At 41.0% G+C, this 19,206-nt stretch overlaps 1 protein-coding gene across 2 annotated transcripts; it reads right to left on the bottom strand.

The window, feature by feature from the left end:
- Positions 1-497: 497 nt before the first annotated feature.
- LOC121849231 (tumor necrosis factor ligand superfamily member 15-like) lies at positions 498-4,089 on the bottom strand. Of its 2 annotated transcripts, XM_042335784.1 has the most exons (3): positions 3,757-4,089; positions 3,497-3,548; positions 498-986 (listed from the first exon to the last, which is right to left on the bottom strand). In XM_042335784.1, the coding sequence occupies exons 1-3, from the start codon at positions 3,931-3,933 to the stop codon at positions 625-627; spliced, it is 591 nt and encodes a 196-aa protein (XP_042191718.1). In that variant the 5' UTR covers positions 3,934-4,089; the 3' UTR covers positions 498-624. The 2 variants fall into 2 exon arrangements, 1 of the variants encoding a protein (XP_042191718.1); XR_006085163.1 differs by lacking the exons at positions 3,497-3,548; positions 3,757-4,089 and adding an exon at positions 1,135-1,222.
- Positions 4,090-19,206: the final 15,117 nt, after the last annotated feature.

Genomic DNA, 19,206 nt, shown 5'->3' with positions numbered 1-19,206 from the left:
TTAGAAAGCCATAGATGCAGGTTTGATTGAGCCAGTCAAGAGAAAGATAGGTAGAAATGTGGTAAAAATATTAAGGAACATTTGAGATAGAGCTGCTTCCTATGTTTCTAAAGGTCTGTGTGCCCATGACACTGATTGTAATAATTTCATTGTGTTCTAACTTCTTTATCTCATTCCTGTTTGTAGAACAAGTAAAATTCCGTTCCCACACACAAATCTCCCACATTCAACTGAACTGTAATTTAGGAATAAATATGCAAAAAAGCATATCAAACATATTGCTTTTTGCCGACTGCAATGTTTACCATATAAGATGTAGAGCATTTAAATCAAAACTTTTATTTTCATATTTATAACAATATTTCTTTGGTTATCGTAAAAAAACAAAACAATAAATTTACATGCTTGTTTTTTTTCAAAGTACTGATTGTTACTGATTGTAAATAAAACATTTTTTTTCAGTATTATAAAGCAATATATTACAATGTGTCAAATAAGCAATGGTGACAAAACTAATTCAATGTACAATATTAACACAACTTTGCCATCATTGGTGCATACAGGTGGAGAGTGCTTTTTATGTTCTATGGAACAGTTAATGGGATTTAGCAAAGCTGGTGTTTTCTATACCTCAAAAAGTCCAAAGAATGTCATTTCTTCTCCGTATTTAATTGACAAAGTGTTTGCTTTGATAAAGATCTTGGTATCTTCTCGCAATTGATATATGCTCCCAAAGTATACTGATTTAGAACCAGGATACTTTGCTTCTCTTGAGTTTCGTAGTATCTCCATATCGTCATATTTGATAATAAATTCTACATTACTGACATCTTTGAATGTCACTTGAACATAGACAAAATAGTTGCCATTTTTTTTTATTTGCAGGGACTGTTCATTTTCATTGTATTCGGTGCAGTTTCCTGTGAATGCCTGGCCGGTTTCATTGATCCAAGCAAGCTTCTCATTGTTAGGAGATGAACTAGATGCTGTTTCAAAGGAAAACATTTACATAAGATTAACAGCCATCGAGGTTAACAATCTGTATATGTACATGAACTCCGTATAACTTTCTTTCTGGTTGCTATGTTGTTGCACGACATGTCGTAAAGAATAAACAGCACTTTTTAAACAAACCTGTCTTCAAGGTAGGAGGAAAAGGACATCAAAAGTACTTGCATTCGATCAGGTGCCTTATTACTGTATGTCAAAACACCTCAAAGGACTTTGCAGTTTTTTCTGTAAAGTGTACTGACTGGGTACCTGTAGGCAAATGCGGCAGCCATGAAGCGAATGAAAATCCCTTCTCTTTTCGACTAGTGCTGAGGGATCTTTAACGTCCAACACAAACAAACATCTGTGGCCCTGGTTCAAAGTTTCACCCAAAAAACTGCACGTATGGCAATGCAGCACTGCCCTGGAGCGTCAGTCTAGACTGTGAGCTCAAAGTCCAATGTGGCCGTTGAACCCAAAACCTGTCTCAGAAGTGAGGCTATTACTAACTGAGCCAGGCTAACACAGGGTGAACTCATCCTGCCAGGATACCATTGATGCCGCCTTTCCGTTTCTTTTGTTAAAAAAAATCCTGGCCTCAAAAATCTTTTCTGGGTACATGTTTCAGCTATCAATTACTCTTTGGCACCTATCCAAAAATTGCGCTTCACAAATGTCTCTGAACCTAGGACCTTCTGTATTTTAGCTCTTAGTCCTGACATTACACTTCACATTAAATAGTTCTCCTTCAAGAGGAAGCTGTGACAAAGAGTCTGTTTGTTAGCATGTGCATAATGCCTGTGCCTTGTTCAAAGTTCACTGTAGTCACTCCTTCATCCAGATGTCCCCCCACTCAAGATTTCCCATGTAAACAGTTGCAATAATGCCATTAACTTCCGGATTTAATGGGAGAAAGGTCAGAACTTATCAATGGCATTAGAATCGAGGGTGGGAGTTTTTTGTTCAAAGCAAGCTTTTTTGTGTGTAAATGAATCCAGCCCTGTTCTCATGCACGTTCTAACACTCAGTGAGAGAGAGGAATTTATCATTTTAAAAGGTCAAACAAGTTGGTAAATGGAAAAACTGATAAAGGAAAATGCAAGCTACCGTTCCCTGGTGTTAAACCAATTAACGTTGCACTTACAAAAACCTGAAAAACTCTCAACTTGTTATCAAGATGCCAGCAACCCACAACCTTGGGAAATGTCACTTTCACTTCCATTTTTAGTAAGTACAGTTAACTGTTAAAACAAATGCAGGTCCATACTTTGGGCTGCTCACTATTTTAGCTCCATATTATCAATATTTTAGGATTTTTTGTTCAAAACGAAAATGGGTATTTCAGTGGCACACAGTGCCAATGCAGTGCACACGTGTGGCATGAAATTGTGCGCAAATTGGCTTCCATGTTTGCCTGCAAGTGCACAGTCACTACACTTGTCAGCAATGCTTTGAGAAGCTTTAACTGTATAAGTGCGATAAAAATTGCAAGGATGAAGGTTGTTATTATTATTTGTTATTTTTATGTTAAGATGCCACCTGACACCTGCAATTCACTCCCTCCTAGTTTTGTCCAGAATTAGCTTTGGATATCACCTTTCTTGCCCAGAAAGGTCTCCACAAGGGGACCAGGTGCTTTTTAAATGGGGGAGGCGTGTAAGCAGGAGCAAACAAAGCCAGTCCTGTTCTCATGCACATTCTAACACCCAGCTAGAGAAATAAACATCCATTGGTTTAATAGGTCAAACGTTATAATGGATGGAAAAGCTCATATAATGTAAAATGCAAATTTCCTTTCCTTGGCATGAAATTACAGCTTGATGTAATACAGAAATTGCACTTTGTTTTATCTCAAGTATATCAGTTCTTTAAAATGAATCATACTTCTAAAAATATGAATATACATAGTGGAATCATTTGGAGTTATATGACATGAAGCATTCAGAGGACTTACAAATTGTTTGACATTTACTGGCTGACCTAAAGCAGAGTGTTTTTCATTGAATCCTGATACTGTGATGGTTAAGAATACACCAGAGATACAGTGTACTCCTCCTTGACAAGGCACTGTATCAAATGCATGTATTATGATTATTATTATGACTGACTAAACAGTGTAGGGGAATCCATAGTTATTTTACCAACTTTGGCTGGCAGAAATCAATGCATGCATGTAGCAATAGCTGCAGATCCATGAAAAATGAACACTTCTAACTGTCATTGAATTGTTTTTATGCCCCCCCATTATTAAAAGTAAAAGAGTGAAAGGTTAGTATGGCACCATAACATCAGTATAAAATCAAAAACAATGCACAATTGCTTCTGGGAAGTAGCTTTGCTCACACAGGTACAAATCAGACTGCAGAGTTTACACTTGCACTTTCAGCATCAGTGTGCAAGTGAGAGGACAGAAGTGAAGAAGGGAAAGTGACAGGCACAACTGTTCTCCACAGTTAAACTATTGCATTCAGACACCCAGAGAATAATCGCACAATGCAGTACTTACCAGTCCAGTGAGTCGAACATCTTGCGGATTCACTGCTTTTTGAATTTGGCTCCTTAAGCAGAGACAGTTTGACAACATGACAGAAAGAAAGAAATTAAGAATATAGTCAGTGAGAAGAATTGCATATCAAAAACATGTCAATTGTTAAAGATAATCAGATGAATGGTATAGTAAAATATGTCATTGTTAAAGTCAATCAGATGAATTGCATATCAAATTCAAATATCAGATGAATTGCATATCAAAAACATGTCCTGTACCTCATTCTGCATTTGTTGTTTGAGCAAATAAAACGAGAAACAACTCGCTGCAACAACCTGGACAGAGATCAATATGACAACTAAGAACGAAAAGATTATCATCTTTGAACATTTCCCACCGACGTTCCTATACTGCTGCTGTTCACCAGTCAATGAGATGCTCAATGTAGTCTCCATGGTGTTGTGTGATGTTCCAGATCGATGGTCTGCAAGAACTATCTGAGATAGAATGAGAAACAGCTAGCTTTTTATAATCTCAGGCATGCAAATGACTGTCACGGCACGATTTATTGCTCTTCCTACACATTTGCCAATTGCCTGCCTGTTTTAAGTTTGCCTAGTGAAACTGAGAGAAGCAAGTGAGTCTCACTTGGCAAAGTTCCACTGTGAAGGCGTGAGGATCAGCCAACCCGATTAGGAAACAAAAGTAACCCAGAGTCTAGCGAAACCCATTGAGCATAAAAGGGAAACGTCCTCTTAAATGGAAAATGCCCTGTGGGATTTTTTATTTTGTTATCCTGTGGGTGTGAATAAATTGCAATAAAAACCTTTGGGGGGGGGAGGCATTTTTATATCTAATTTCGCCATGGATGCTTGTAGTTGTGTTCCTGAAAGAATGTCTTCTTCAAATGCGAAGATCTAATTATGATAGATTTAAATCAGAACTCGCTCATAATTATGCAGGCAATAAAATACACAGAATACCAGCATGTGGCCTATTTACAGTGTCAACAATTCTCGTCGGGAGTGAGAAAGGGCCACCTTGGGCGTTTGGGGATAAAATGACTTATTTTTACTCAATTTGCCATAAGCAAATAGAACCAAACCTCCCCATATATTCAAAATGTGTTTGCAAGCTGTGCAAGTCTGGATCTCGACCTGGGTCAGATTTGCAGCGTCTTTATTGTGGATTCATTTCATTTTAACATAAAAGAGGGGACATTTGCTATTGGCATGAAAGCTATTTAGGTCATTAGGTTAATGCATTTGCAAGTTGCGTTGACATAAAATCAAAGGAAGCTCATCAGAACTATTCAGAGAACCTTTACGTTTTGACATGATTTATGCTACATTGGGAATAAATTAATTTTAAAAATAATCTTTTTTACCTGTTTGCTTGTTATTGCAAACTGGTGTGCTTAATGCACAAGCTGACAAACAGAACAGCTTAAAAGAGGCAAAACTTGAGCTGGGTAGTTTGCAACATTAAGATATGGATGTGTCTTTCTAGATTAACGATGGGTTTCAGTGACAAATAAACCTTGAGATGTTGCATTGTCAAAAGGAACCTTGTACTGAAAATTGCGTAATTACCCAATAGCGTGGGTGACCTCTTACATTGTTAAAGGGACAGGATGGAAATAACAGTTCGATAATCTTTTTGGCCACGGGTAGTCTTGGAAGTGCAAGGTTATTGGTGTTCCTGATCTGTATTTCATTTGCCGAGTTCCACACAGCAATTTCACGCCAGCTATAGGGTGAATTTGAATGATCCCGCTCAGGTCTCCCACAAAAATAACATCCCCCAAAAAACACAAATCACTGCGTTTGATTTATTGAAAAGGTCCTGTATAAGATATCAAGACTGAAACAAAATGCATTTGCCACACCAAGGTTTACAAAGCTTTGAACAATTAAGAGCAAGTTGTTTATTCAAACAGTGCAAACCCTGAAGAAGCAATGACTGAGACACAGGCAAAACATTGGGCGAAATATTGGGGCAATGATAATCCTTGCATTTGCATTTGCTATAGCGCTTTTCACGTCTTCTAGATGTCTCAAAGCACTTAACAGAACAGACTGTAAAGTGAATTGACTATATTTGTGGGTGAAATGAAAGTTGTGGGCGAGTTTCCTTACTCCACCCACCTCTGTATACCTAGCAATAAGTAGGAAGCCTTTTGTTAGTCGATTGGCGGATCGCTTTTCTGGCGGTACTAATTCCTTCAAAAAATAATTGGTCATTCAGTCCATGACTGTTTGCGGGACGTTGCTGTGCACAATTGGCTGCCGGGTTTCACCCACAAAATATACAATTAATTCACTTTACAGTATATTCTGTGAAGCACTTGAGACGTCTCGAAGACGTGATAAGACGCTATATCAAATGCGAGAATCATTATATTTATTATATATATTCAGCCACATTCATATATTCATATATATTCAGCCACACTCCTACCCCTATCCTCCCTGTCCTCTACCCCCCTGATCCCAACACCCTGCTCAGGTCTGAGATGCCATCCGGCGTGGAGGGCGCCATATAAATCCAAGTTGGTGTTGTTGTCCTCCAAATCCTTGACTGTCCAGAAGCTTAGAACGTCCACCCGATGTGAAAGACGTTTTACAAATGTAATTTGTTGTTGTTGTTATACGCACACCTATTAAAATCGTGCAGCTATTAAAATCACACAGTATATCGTCAAATTCGTACAGTGAGAAAACGTTGCACTCTTAACGATGAAGCATTAAGCCCCTTTATCGGCCCACAAAATACACCCAAAAAAAAAAGACGTCAACTGTTCATTGCGAAATCGGTAGGTCACTGTGTGCACAAACGTTATTTTCTCCTCGTTTCGCCAGGGATAGAGGTGTGGACATTTCACGCGAGTGATAAGTGTGTGTGTGTGTGTGCAGACACCAACTGCAAGATCTTTCAGCTCAATCTGCCATCGTGCACACACACAGCAGTTTCAGAAGGGAGGTTGGTTGATTGACTTCTCTTTGACCGTGCCTTCAGCTCCCCTCTCGACTCTCTTCCTCCTCCTCGCTCCCTCCCTTCCCTCCCCTCACCCTGACCATTTCCCCTCCTCTCTCCCTCCCTTCCCTCCCCTCACCCTGACCATTTCCCCCCTGCTCGGGTCATGACCCAACTGTGCAGCGCCTTGGGACGTCCTCCTGACGTGAAAGGCGCTCTATAAATGGAATCTTGTTGTTGTTGTTGTTGTTGATTGATTGATGGATGGATGGATGGATGGATCGATCGATCAATTGATTGATTGATTGATTGATTGACTGATTGACGTGACACAGCTCTCTTCAGGGATTTCTTTTCGATTCCCGGCGCCGTCTCTCTGGCACATCCGAGATTTTCTCATCATCGCTAAACAATGCCCAGTGCCAGTGTAGTGCGTACAGGTGAGTGTCTGCAGGTGAGTGCGTACAGGTGAGTGTGCACAGGTGAGTGTCTGCAGGTGAGTGTGCACAGGTGAGTGTGTACAGGTGAGTGTCTGCAGGTGAGTGTGCACAGGTGAGTGTGCACAGGTGAGTGTCTGCAGGTGAGTGTGTACAGGTGGAAAAGATTGCGCAAACGATTGCGCTTTCCCTCTGCGAATTCACGTGGCAGCCGAGGAGAAAGCGACGGACTATTCCGACTTCCAGGGGTTTCTGCAACAGTCTTGAGATTTCACTCCCATTTCACTGGTCCCGAAACGATAACCACTGAGCAATTTCAGACTCCAGAAACGAGTGTTTCGGCGCAAACACCAGACATCGCTGAATTGTTACCATCAGAGCACCCGGTGGTTCTGCTCTGCTCAGCGTCTCTGCTCATTCAGAGAAAAATGTGGATGTGTTTCTTTTTAGTATTCATAGTACAATAATCCTTACGTTTGGGTACAGTAAGTACGGATTTCGTCGGATTGCACCGTTAAGTGTTTAAGGACTGCGTTTTGTTTGGCAACCGTTTACAAGTTGCTCAAAAGTCATTGCTCTCAAATTGATTGAAATAATATATATATGTAAAATATATATTAGCTTTAAAGTTTGGTTTCAACTCATCTGTACGTTGCAAATGTGTACTTAAGATATGTTATCAAACGCAAGTATTATTATTAGTGTTATCGACTGAATACGTAGTGATATATAACAATAGTCTACCAATCGATTCCGAATGTCTTTGCGGATGAAATGTTAACAGTATTCAAGGTTTTCACAAACAGCATTGGTCTTTCTTTTTTTGTGTGTGTTTGGGCTGGTAAGTTATTTTCTCTCGTTTCGCCAGGTTTCTGTGGGTTTGGGGGAAAAGCTGTGGACATTCACACCAGTGATGAGAGAACATGTGTGTGTGTGTCTGTCTGTGTGTGTGTGTGTGTGTGCAGATACCAATTGCAGGATACCTTTACACGTGTAACATACATGATTAAATGGGCTGAGGCATGTTGCTTGTTAAAATGAAACTGAAGGTTGGACGATTGAGAGTGGAATTACCGCTCATACCCCACCAGTAGCGCTCGGTTTTATTGCAGATACCAAGTCCCAATAAATCTGGAACCGCCCTCAAAGGTAATCCCCAGTTTTAATGAGCATTTGTTTTCTGTATTGCTTCACTCTTTCATTGCTGCCGCCTTCACGTGTTTGGAATAACCTGGACGGAATCCCCAGTTTTAATAGGCGCTTCTATATCGCTCCTTTTTTCTTTATTGCAGTCTTCCCAAATAAATCTGGAATGCCCTGTACGGGATCCTCAGTTTCAATGTGATCATTGTGAAGTCTGCTGCAAAATAACAACGTGCATTGTGTCGGTCTGCACCGTTTCGATTTGCAATACCGCCTGACACAGCAAATCTGGAATGTGCAGTCAGGTCGGGGACAAAAAAAAGGCGCAGTTCTTCATCCTCACACACAGATCTTTTCCTTGCACCCCATTAAGTAAGTTCATTCTCACCTGTTATTGGGTACATGGAGCGGGGGAGAGGCTGATGCAATGTTCTCATTGGAAGAGAGGGCGAATCTGTACACAATATATCTGAAGTTCTGTTAAAGTTGGAGAGTTCCACATATCCAACCCAATTTGTGGACAACTCAAGGAACAAGGAAATTTCTCTGTGTCTGGAATCGATGTTCACTCTAACTCCCTGGACCACATCCTTAACCACAGAGATTATGACCACAACACCAGGATGGGTGTATATAATGCATTATTATAATAATAATAATCCTTACATTTGGTGAGGCAACTTTCGTGTCAGGAGGAGAGCCCAAAGTGCTTCACAAGCTAGAGTGTAGTGTTTGTATGTGTTTTGTGGGCAAACACAGCAGCCAGTTTGTGCACAGCAGTACCCTACAATCAGGTCGAGGAATGAATACCCAATTTTATTTGGAGTATTGTTGGCCAGGTCATAATAGTAAGCTATGCGATTTTAGCGGGTTACACTCTAGCAGTACCCCAACGCACACCGTGGGGTCCCCAAGCCTTGGCTCTTGCCAGCCTGCACCTAATACTTTCCGGAACAGGTAAGCAGGATGCATCCCTCCAGGTAGAGAGTGCGCATTCCAACAATCTATCTCTGGGTTTTCCATGGGTAGGTGGGATGCATGGAAATCTCAGCTTGGTTTGGATACTTTTAAGCCTTCACATAAACCAAATTCTCAGCTGCCTACAAAATGCATACAATCACTCCACTTCACAGTACATTCTGTGAAGAGCTTTGAGGTGCCCCCTAATGTGAAAAATGCGACACCAAATGTAAGGATTTATTGTTACAGTATATGTTACAGTATGTGGAGTCCTGTAGCTCAGTGATTAGAGCACTCGCTTTGCAAGCGAGAGACCTGAGTTCAATTCCAGGCAGGGCGAAACCTTGGGCAAGTTTCCTTACTTCACATGCCGAATAATAATCCCTCCAAAAACAATAATAAAAATTGGTCATTTTCAATCTACGACTGTTTGTGGGACATTGCTGTGCGCAATTGGCTGCCGCGTTCGCCCACAAATATACAGTCAATTCACTTTACGGTGTGTTCTGTGAAGCGCTTTGGGACGTCCGCCAGACGTGAAAAGCGCTATATCAAATGCAAGGATTATTATTTTATTATTTACACATCTATCACAATCCTGAATGAATGTCTATGTGCATTCAGCAGCAGGTCTTATATATTATTCATTTGTCATTGTTACAACCAATTTTCAATAAAGGTGGTTGTCATTTATTGCTTACAAGCTAAGTAAGCCCAGGACAGTTTCTTTTGTCCCGGAGTTCAATAACAGTGTGATTTATGTCTTCGAAGTAATCGCAGACTTGTGAGAAATTGTGTATATATTGCAAAAAACAAAACCACTCAAACAGTCATATTGACGATTGATTTTACACAAATTTAAGAGGCCTCAAGGTCATAATATTCTTTCCTTTATTTTATTAGGTCATATCAAAACAATATAAAACCTTATCTATTGTAAAAATAGTTATTGTATCAAAACATTCAAATTTCACTTAAAAGAAACATGGCTTTTCTAGTTAAATAAACTGCATTACCTGCAATAAATAAACCCCCCTTGATACTCAAATGACAATCTGCACTTCAACTAGGGATATTGGCCTATCTTATGGCCTTCAATATTATTGTCTGAGAACTTTCACTTGATTTGCAATTGTACAGAAGGATATTTCCATCTTTCAGGGTATAGTACTGAAAACGATAATGGTTTTACATTCCAAAGGGTCTTATGGATAAAAATCCATGTGGTCACTAAATTTAGAGGCCCATATATAGCATTTGTATTTTTAAAGATTAAGCAAGACATTCATTGGTACGGTATGAGAAACAGGAATGTGCATGGAATTGAGTTGGAGAATGAACATAACTGATTTGGCCAGTTTTCTTAGAGTGATACAAATCCCTCAGTGAGGCAAAATACTGTACATCAGATTCTTCAAAGTAACATATTTAGTAGTAGCATTAAAATATACACATTCATTAAACAACTCACATTTACTATCAGTGAAGCTTTATCCCACCCATCCACTCACACCTACCCACACACAGGCGGAAGTATTCAAGTCAGGTTGGGAGGGGGGTGGGGATTACATTCTGACATACATAGTCATTCAAATCAGCATTTGACAATAAATAAGGATTTTCATAAGTTAAAGTATTGTGTGTTAGAGAGAGACACAATCAACAGAAATGCAATTATTATATCATAAGTGTGTGATCACATAGCTAGTGCAGAAAGCAAGGGATGTTCATAGTCCCTATTTATGCATGTGTCGTTGGGGGGAGTTTGCTTGAAAAAGATGTGGGTTTGTACGGCTAGTTTCTGGCATATTAAAATATGCCAATGTCAATAAATATTTTTTAAAAATGTATTTGCACCTTTCAACCTAAAAGGTAGAAATACACTGATCCACAAAATATATAGTCAATTTACTGTACAATATATTCTGTGAGAAGTGCTTTCAGATGCTTCAACAGTATGATAAGTCGCTATGTCAAATGCAAGGATTATTATTATTATTATTACTATTATTATTATTATATACATACATGAACATGGAAGTGATTGTCTACAGGTTTTTTTTCTTCATGCAAAAATTACTATTGACTACCTTAGCATTGTTTCCATTTTTTTTAAATTCAAGTCAGCATATGACACTTGTTCCTGCTAAATACACCCTTATGCCTCATTCAAACAAACAAAGAAATAGCCCTTTGAAGACAATGTGCATTTCATGCACATTACATCAGCATGTTGGTTGTTCTACTCGAAGTGTCGCAGAATTAGTTATGTCCAGTGAGTAGAGACTCCAAAGTGTTCCTGTTCTTACCGATTTTTCATCCAAATCTTTCTACAGCTGTTTTTGTCCTGTTTGACATGGAGCAAAACAATGCTCAGAAATGTTTCCGATTCAGTTATGTTGGCGTTTTCTGTAGTCATCAGATAAATGCCCTCATCTCTGCGGAGCGAATTCATCATAACTAAGGGTGTGTTGAACGTGATATTCCTCAGATTCCACTTTGCCTTGCCTTGTTTCTTTTCAATTTTCACCACCCCTGTTTTTTGACTGGATGCCACCAGAACATAGACAACGTATATCCCATCGCATGGAATAATGATGGAGTTATTTTTGAAGTATGTTTTCTCATCAGAATTAAGGGATATCATGCCCTTCTTGATATTCTCTGCAAAAACAAAATGTTGAGAAGGTCAGTTAGAGGCTTAAATAAATAAAAACAAATGCACTATTTAGGTGTCTTCTCCTCATAAAGGATTATAGTAAAACTCATGTAAGTCTTATCTTTATAAATTATATAAATGCCTAAAATATACATTCACCCCAAGTCCCAGTCAGTTTTCTATCAAAACCATTTATATTTCTTTATACTATTTATTATTACTCACCCCCTAACTCATAACACTACTCCCCTACCCTCCATTACTGTACAGTGTAGATTATTGATTAAATTGGATTTTCTGGACTTCTACAGTTTGCTGCAACTCTGACTTCGCATAAGTTATATTCAATGTTAATGGCCCTGACTGATATGACTTATGTAAGTTTTAATTTCTCAATGCACAGTCTTATTTTACAAGCTTTTACTTTAGCTGAGTTTGTAACTAGACTGCCTTATGACAATCTTGCTAATCTGGATATCAGATTAACATTTTCACAACGAGATAGCAAAGGTTATGCCAACTTTGATGTATATAAAACAAATTTCTTGTTGGCTTGATAATATAATTTTTGATTGAGCGCAGGCCCTGCAGATGGTATTATTTACTCGCTCAATGCAGAGCAGAAGATCACAAGTTCAACTGCTGGTCTATGTTCAACTATTGGTTCATCATAAGTGGAGTAGCACTTGGGGATAAAAACGAGGAAGAAAATTCAGACATTGTTTCCATCTGACCACAATCTAGTAGTACCTGCTGGAAAGTACCGGTATGTGGACCTGAGGTGAGCTGGGATCAGACTCTGTGGTAATCACACAACATTCAAGCACACTTTCCAGGCTCACATGTGAATTATCACTCGTAAAGTACTACAGGATTGCAACATTAGCCCCAAAGAGTCAATGCAGGAAAGCAAACATAATAATCATAAGTTTTTGTATTTTGTCCTCACCCTCACATACAAATCCCTTCATGGCCTAGCTCCTTCCTACATTGCTGACATGCTCACATTCCACTCCTCTATCCACCCCACTTTGCTGACAAACAAAGTCCTGTTGCATGTCCCTTGACCCCTCCGTACCCTTCTGCAGAACCTTCAGCCACTAGGCCCCTAACCTCCAGAATTCCCTGCCTCTATCCTTCTGCCTCACCCCCTCTTTATCTATTATCAAAAGCCACCAGAAGCCCTACCTCTTCAACCTAGTCTTTGGTCACACCCCTCGCTCTTCTCCATTGCTTGGCATCCAACCCTGTCTCTGCATAGCGCACCGAGACATTATCCTATGTGAAGTGCGCTACAGTAAACTCACATAAGTCATATCAGTTGCGACCATACACTTAATATGATCTATGCAAAGTCTGAGTTATGTCAACCTTGCAATAAACCCTTGATCGGGACTTGGCCAGATGCACAACTTAGGCGATTGAACGATTTATACAGATCAGACTTGTACAAATTTTACTGTATATGAATGCAATTTGTTGTATTCTAGATGAAATATTTACTGGGTACTTACCTGTTTCAGCTGAAGCATGGATCACAATGAACAAATGGCCCTGAGGAAACAATAATAAAACATGAGCATCCACAACAATTGGAGACTGTCCTCATTGCTATAAGTAGAGTTGAATCAAATACTAGATCAATACTGGAGTCATTGTGTTGATGATCATTCAGGGTCGACGGCAGAGAAAATAAGATGCATCCACTAATCTTTGTCCCATGCAGTGTGGAAAAATAATCTTCCAAGATGATGGATTGCACTGAGACATTTCTGTGGGAGTAGCATTACAGCTCTGGTCAGTTGATATAAAGAGGCAGCCCGGTCCCCAGAGATAGTTCAATGGAGAGCAACAATGATGTTGCTCGCCCAGTGTTAGAGGGACAAGCTATGAGGAACAACCAAATAATAATAATAATAAACTTTGCATTTCATATAGCGTCTTATCACGTCATCGAGGCATCTCAAAGCACTTCACAGAATTGTCTGCGTATTTTGTGGGCAAAACACGGCAGCCAATACATAAGATATAAAATAAGCTAGAGCTAATTTTTGGTTGGTCGGACAGATGCCTGACCCATAAAAAAACCTATCAACATGTTCAGGATTATCCAAACCAGACTGGGAGTTCCACATATGTACGGCACTTACACATGGAAATTTCCCTGTGTCTGAAAAGTGCTGTGCATTCTCTCCCGTACGGCCACATCAACTCGGGGTATTCAGCCTTGGGGATGTCTTGGAAGGGATCTTGTAGAAGTACAATATACAAGAGTCCAAATGGGATTGATTTTTTTTTTTGGGTGGGGGGGGCGGTGCTGCGGATCAGCCACATGTCGTAACCCATCCCCATGCTTAAGAGTATCCAAACCAAACTGAGATTTCCATGCATCCCACCTACACATGGAAATTCCAGAGATAGATTGTTGGAATGCAATGCGCACTCTCTCCCTAGGATTGAGGAAGGAAGCAGGGCCCGAACAATATTTTCAGATATGCTGAGAACGGAAAGCAAGTGGGCACAGGTTCCACATGGTAAAGAGCAATTTCAGGACAACCACCAGAAGGCACAAACAGTGATTAAAAGACTTGAATGGGTTTAAAGGAAAGATGTTAGTGCCCTCAGGAGTAGCACTAGTTCAAGCCATCTCCATCCTCCCTCCCAGATCATTGTTCTTGTTGTGAGTGTTTTTGCTGCACATCATCAGGCTGAGTCTATGAGAACATTGTAGTATAGGACTAAAACATGCTCTTATGTGGGGAGTCCCAGTGATAGTTTCAATACAGTACAGTACTGTAGTCCCTTCCTGTTAGGGAGCTGTGAAACTTTTTTTGGGAAAAACACCTCATGAAATGAGTGTTTGTTGCAGGAAAATGGGATGGGGGTGGGGTGGTGGGGGAGAGGCAATGAGAAAAAAAGAGTCCCATTGCACCCAATTTTCCTTCAGATAAATCGCTAGTGTCTAAGGGTGTGCAGTTTGCCAACAGATTACACTGTGGAAATTTTGCTGTGAATCTGGCACTGTGAGGGGAGGGGGAACTTGAAAAGAGATATGTTACTCATATTGAAAGTACAGTAAACCTCACATAAGTTGTATCAGTTGGGACCATACATTTAATATGACTTATACAAAGTATGAGTTATATCAAACTTGCATGATTATAAACCCTTTTGGACGGGACTGGGGCAGATGTGTATGATTTAGGCGATTATACGATTTATGCAGAACAGACTTGTGTGAGTGTTACTGTAAATGAACAACTGCACTTTTGCACACCTGACAGAACATTGCATGCGGTGATACCAAAGGCGGTGTGCGTGGGTGTGTGTGGTGGTGGTGGGGGGTGAGGTTTGCATCGGGAATATTTCTTAACGCAAGTACTCGATAAAATTGCAAAAAAACTGCAAAATAAGGTCAAATGTTAGCGCTGCTTACAATGCGCCGGGCAAAGCCCCCCCTCTGCGAGACAGAGACAGGCAACGTGTTCAACTCAGCTCAACTCCACTCAAAACTCCTCAAAACTCAATGCTTTTACCTCCTCCAGACTCGGGGGAGGTGGGCAGGAACATGCAACAACAATAAAAAAAAGTAACAAGAACATGGGGAAGTTGTAAGTCTTGTGAGCATCACCGCTGGGCAGGAAAAGGGGGATTTTTGGAAATGCAAATTGCATTCATTCCGGGGGTTTGGATCGCTGAGCCCACCTGAGCTTGGGAGCCTGATACAAAGCCAGCCAGCCAACTAGCCAGCCAACCAGACAGCCAGCAAAGGAGCCAGCCAGCAAACTAGGCAGCCAGCCAGCAAACTAGCCAACCAGCCAGCCAGACAGCCAGCAAACTAGCCAGCCAGCCAACTAGCCAGCCAGCAAACTATCCAGCAAACCAGGCAGCCAGCCAAGTAGGCAGACAGCAAACTAGGCAGCCAGCCAACTATCCAGCAAACCAGGCAGCCAGCCAAGTAGCCAGACAGCAAACTAGGCATCCAGCCAAGTAGCCAGCAAACCAGGCAGCCAGCCAACTAGCCAGCAAACCAGGCAGCCAGCCAAGTAGCCAGACAGCAAACTAGGCAGCCAGCCAAGTAGCCAGCAAACCAGGCAGCCAGCCAACTAGCCAGCAAACCAGGCAGCCAGCCAACTAGCCAGCAAACTAGGCAGCCAGCCAACTAGCCAGCAAACCAGGCAGCCAGCCAACTAGCCAGCAAACTAGGCAGCCAGCCAACTAGCCAGCAAACCAGGCAGCCAGCCAACTAGCCAGCAAACCAGGCAGCCAGCCAAGTAGGCAGACAGACAGCAAACAACACACTGCAAAAAGAGATCTCCGGCAGCTGTTTGTTTCAAGCGTTCTTCAGGGGCATCACAGCGCTGTCCTTCTGAAAGAGAGACCGCGCTCACCTGAGCTCACACACCGCAGGCAAACGGGGACACCTCGTATTGAGCTCCTAAAGATACCCTCCCTCCCCTCCCCTCCACCCCCTCCCCTCCCCTCCCCTCCCTCCACCCCCTCCCCTCCCCTCCGGGGTGTTGAGATGCTGATGTGTCTGCTCACAAAAAGCAAAGAAGCTGCAACTGTTCGGGACCTGAACCTTCCTTTGTATCAGACGGTCGCTCTGTGCCCTCACACACAGTAACGCAGTTGCACTGTGATTCGAGATGACTTTGTGTATGAGCTGTCGGCAGGTGCTGCTGAGGTTTTTTTTTGTGTGTATGTGTATATGTGCAAATACCCGGAATTTAAATAATGCACAATCCCCTCTTTTGTTTTGAACCGTTCGGGTACAACATATACCCTCTCCAAAAACACACAGACAGAGACACACACAGAGAGAGAGAGAGAGAGAGACGAGAGACTCCACTCTGGAGGTTTTGCAAAACTTTTGGGAGTTATTCCTTTGAGCAGATCGTCAGGTTTTTTTTTCTCTCTTTTTTTTTCCTCTCTTTTTTTTCTCCCCAAAAAAAACCCACTCCGCTCCCACAGGGTTATTTTTAGCTTTGAAATCCTTCTGACCTCGCGTGGCGCTGCTCTATTTATAACACCACAACTTAACTGGTTGTTAAGTGGTGGTGCGCGATCTTTTTTTTAAAAAAAATAATGAAGATCATAATCATCATCATCATCATCATCATCATAATAATAAACAGAAACAACACAGAAGTCATGCGTTGCAGCCCATAGCTCTGAAACGGATACTTGCACACACATCACCCCAACCCCTTCCCCACCTCTCCTCCACTCCAAAAAAAACACTCACACACTCACTACACCACACACACACACAGAGAGAGAGAGAGAGAGAGAGAGGCTTTGCCACTCACCGTATCCTGTGGAGGATAAAACATTGCATAGATCACAAGCACCACACAAGAGGCGCAGATGATGCAGAGGAAAGCGTTGATAAGCTCGAAAGGACACCTCGTTCTCTGGTGCCTCGGAGGAAGCGTCTTGGAATTTTTGAGCCGCATTTCGTTATCTCCCATTGGTACCGTCTCTTCCATTCGAGCTCCTGTCCCCACACTGCCTCCGTTTTTTTTTTAAACTTGCACTTGTGAGTAAAATAACGATTTTGAAGGTGGAGGCTGCCTTTTTATTTCCGGCGCTGGGGAAATTCTGTGACGATGACTAAAATTCCCTGATACCGTCGTTTCAGTGAGGAGGTTGGCTGTGGGCTTGTTGTCATTTTTTTTGTTGAAGCTTTGCTTGTTTGTGGCCATCAAACGTTCATTCTAAGCAAAAGCGTGACTCAGCCCGAGACGCTTCTGAAGTTTTAATTCAGTTTTATTTATTTGGCAAATTCATCTTTGGATTTAACGATGGAAAGATGAGGGGAGAGAAAGTGGGCGATAAATAAATGCAGCTGCAGAGGCAATAAATGCACAGTTAGATGATTGAATGAATGAATGATTGAATGAATGAAAGGGAAAACATGTGGTCTCTCTCCTCTAAAGTCAAAGGCACTTTTTAACAACAGGAACTTTCGCCAGAATCATTCCTATGAATGCATGGAATTTAATTGAGATTGTTAATTGAGATGGCACGGTCAGAGGTGCTATCCTTCGGATGAGTTGTTAAAACCCAGAAAATGCTTTCTGCTTGTTCAGGTGAATGCAAAAAGATTGCTTGGCACCATTTAAAAAGAGAAAGATTCTTATGGCGATTAAGCCAACAATCCTCCCTCCACCCCCACACCGGTCATTCACTTCACCACTGCCTGTGGCACATTTTACTGTGCGAAAATTGGGGGTTGTATTGGCCTATAAATATACAGTCATTACACTTTACAGTAAATCCTGTGAAGCTTTTTGAGATGTCCTCCCAATGTGAAAGGTGTTATATCAAATGCAAAGATTATTATTACTAAAACTATGAAAACTCAATTTGGATCATGAAACTAACTTATTTTAAAGAAGAAAATGATTCATTAAAATGTATTTGAGATGCCAATGCCTTACACTTTTCAACTATAAAGATAATCTTAACAGTTTCAATTTGGCTGTTGGGTGGTTGTGGGTTCAAGCCCCATGAAGGAAATTTGAGATGAAAATCTGGGCTAATGTTTCAGTGCAGTGTTGGGGAGCACTAAATCATGGTGGGTTGCTGCCCTTTGGATGAGATGTTTATTAAACCAAGGTGATTATTCTAAAAAAGAACAGTTTCTCTGGCTAACAACAAAATCAATAAATTGCAATTATGTAGTGCCTGTTATGTTGGGAGGATATCCCATGGCACTGACATGCATTGATCATGCACTTACTTCGTGGCTGTTGATGGAAATTGGCTTCTGCCTTTGCTGAGTATGGAGAGACAAATTATGCGTGGAACATGTATGAGACATTTTGGCAAAGCAGATACTAAAGGAAGGAATATTCTCATTTTGGCATCTCACCTTAGTCCTTTCAAGTTCCAGTGGTTAACTGTTTCCCAGCAGATTGATCTCAAGGTCATTTCTCCCACTGGCAATTACATCCACATTTCGCCACCTCCTTAGGTCTCCAATCTTATCCTCTCGTTCTGCACCCGCTGCCTCAATTTCACTTCTCCTACCATCGGTGGCTGAATCTTCAGTTCCGAAAGCCCTAATCTCCAAAACTCCCTACATCTACTTCTCCATCTCATGCCCTCCCAATCTGTCTTTAAATCCCACCTCAAAATTTACCACTTCAAACACACCAATTGACATCTCCTCTCCCTTGCTCGGAGTCCAACAGCATTCTTATAAAACACTCTTGAGGCATTACTCTATATTGAAGGTGCTACATACATGCAAGTTGTTGCTGCTGATGTTTAATAGAACATTTCTTCAGATAGCTGACTTAATTCAACACCATGGTGGAATTAAAGTTCATTGTTGCATGCACGCACTGTAACTGCTTATTATTTTTTTGGCTTACAGTCAGTGTCAGGAAATAGCTTATAATTAAAGGCAGACTTATATAGTGGAAAACAATTTGGCTAAGGAAAAAAAAATTGCAATTTCCTCAATGATTTCACTCCTGCATCAAAGATAGAAAACTGCTTTAAACTGTCAAATTGAGCAATGTATAAACTTTAAAAAAGCT

The sequence above is a fragment of the Callorhinchus milii genome, unplaced genomic scaffold, assembly GCF_018977255.1.
Source record: "Callorhinchus milii isolate IMCB2004 unplaced genomic scaffold, IMCB_Cmil_1.0 Scaffold5, whole genome shotgun sequence".
In the NCBI taxonomy this organism is placed as follows: domain Eukaryota; kingdom Metazoa; phylum Chordata; class Chondrichthyes; order Chimaeriformes; family Callorhinchidae; genus Callorhinchus; species Callorhinchus milii.
This window is presented reverse-complemented; position numbering and strand designations above follow the sequence as displayed.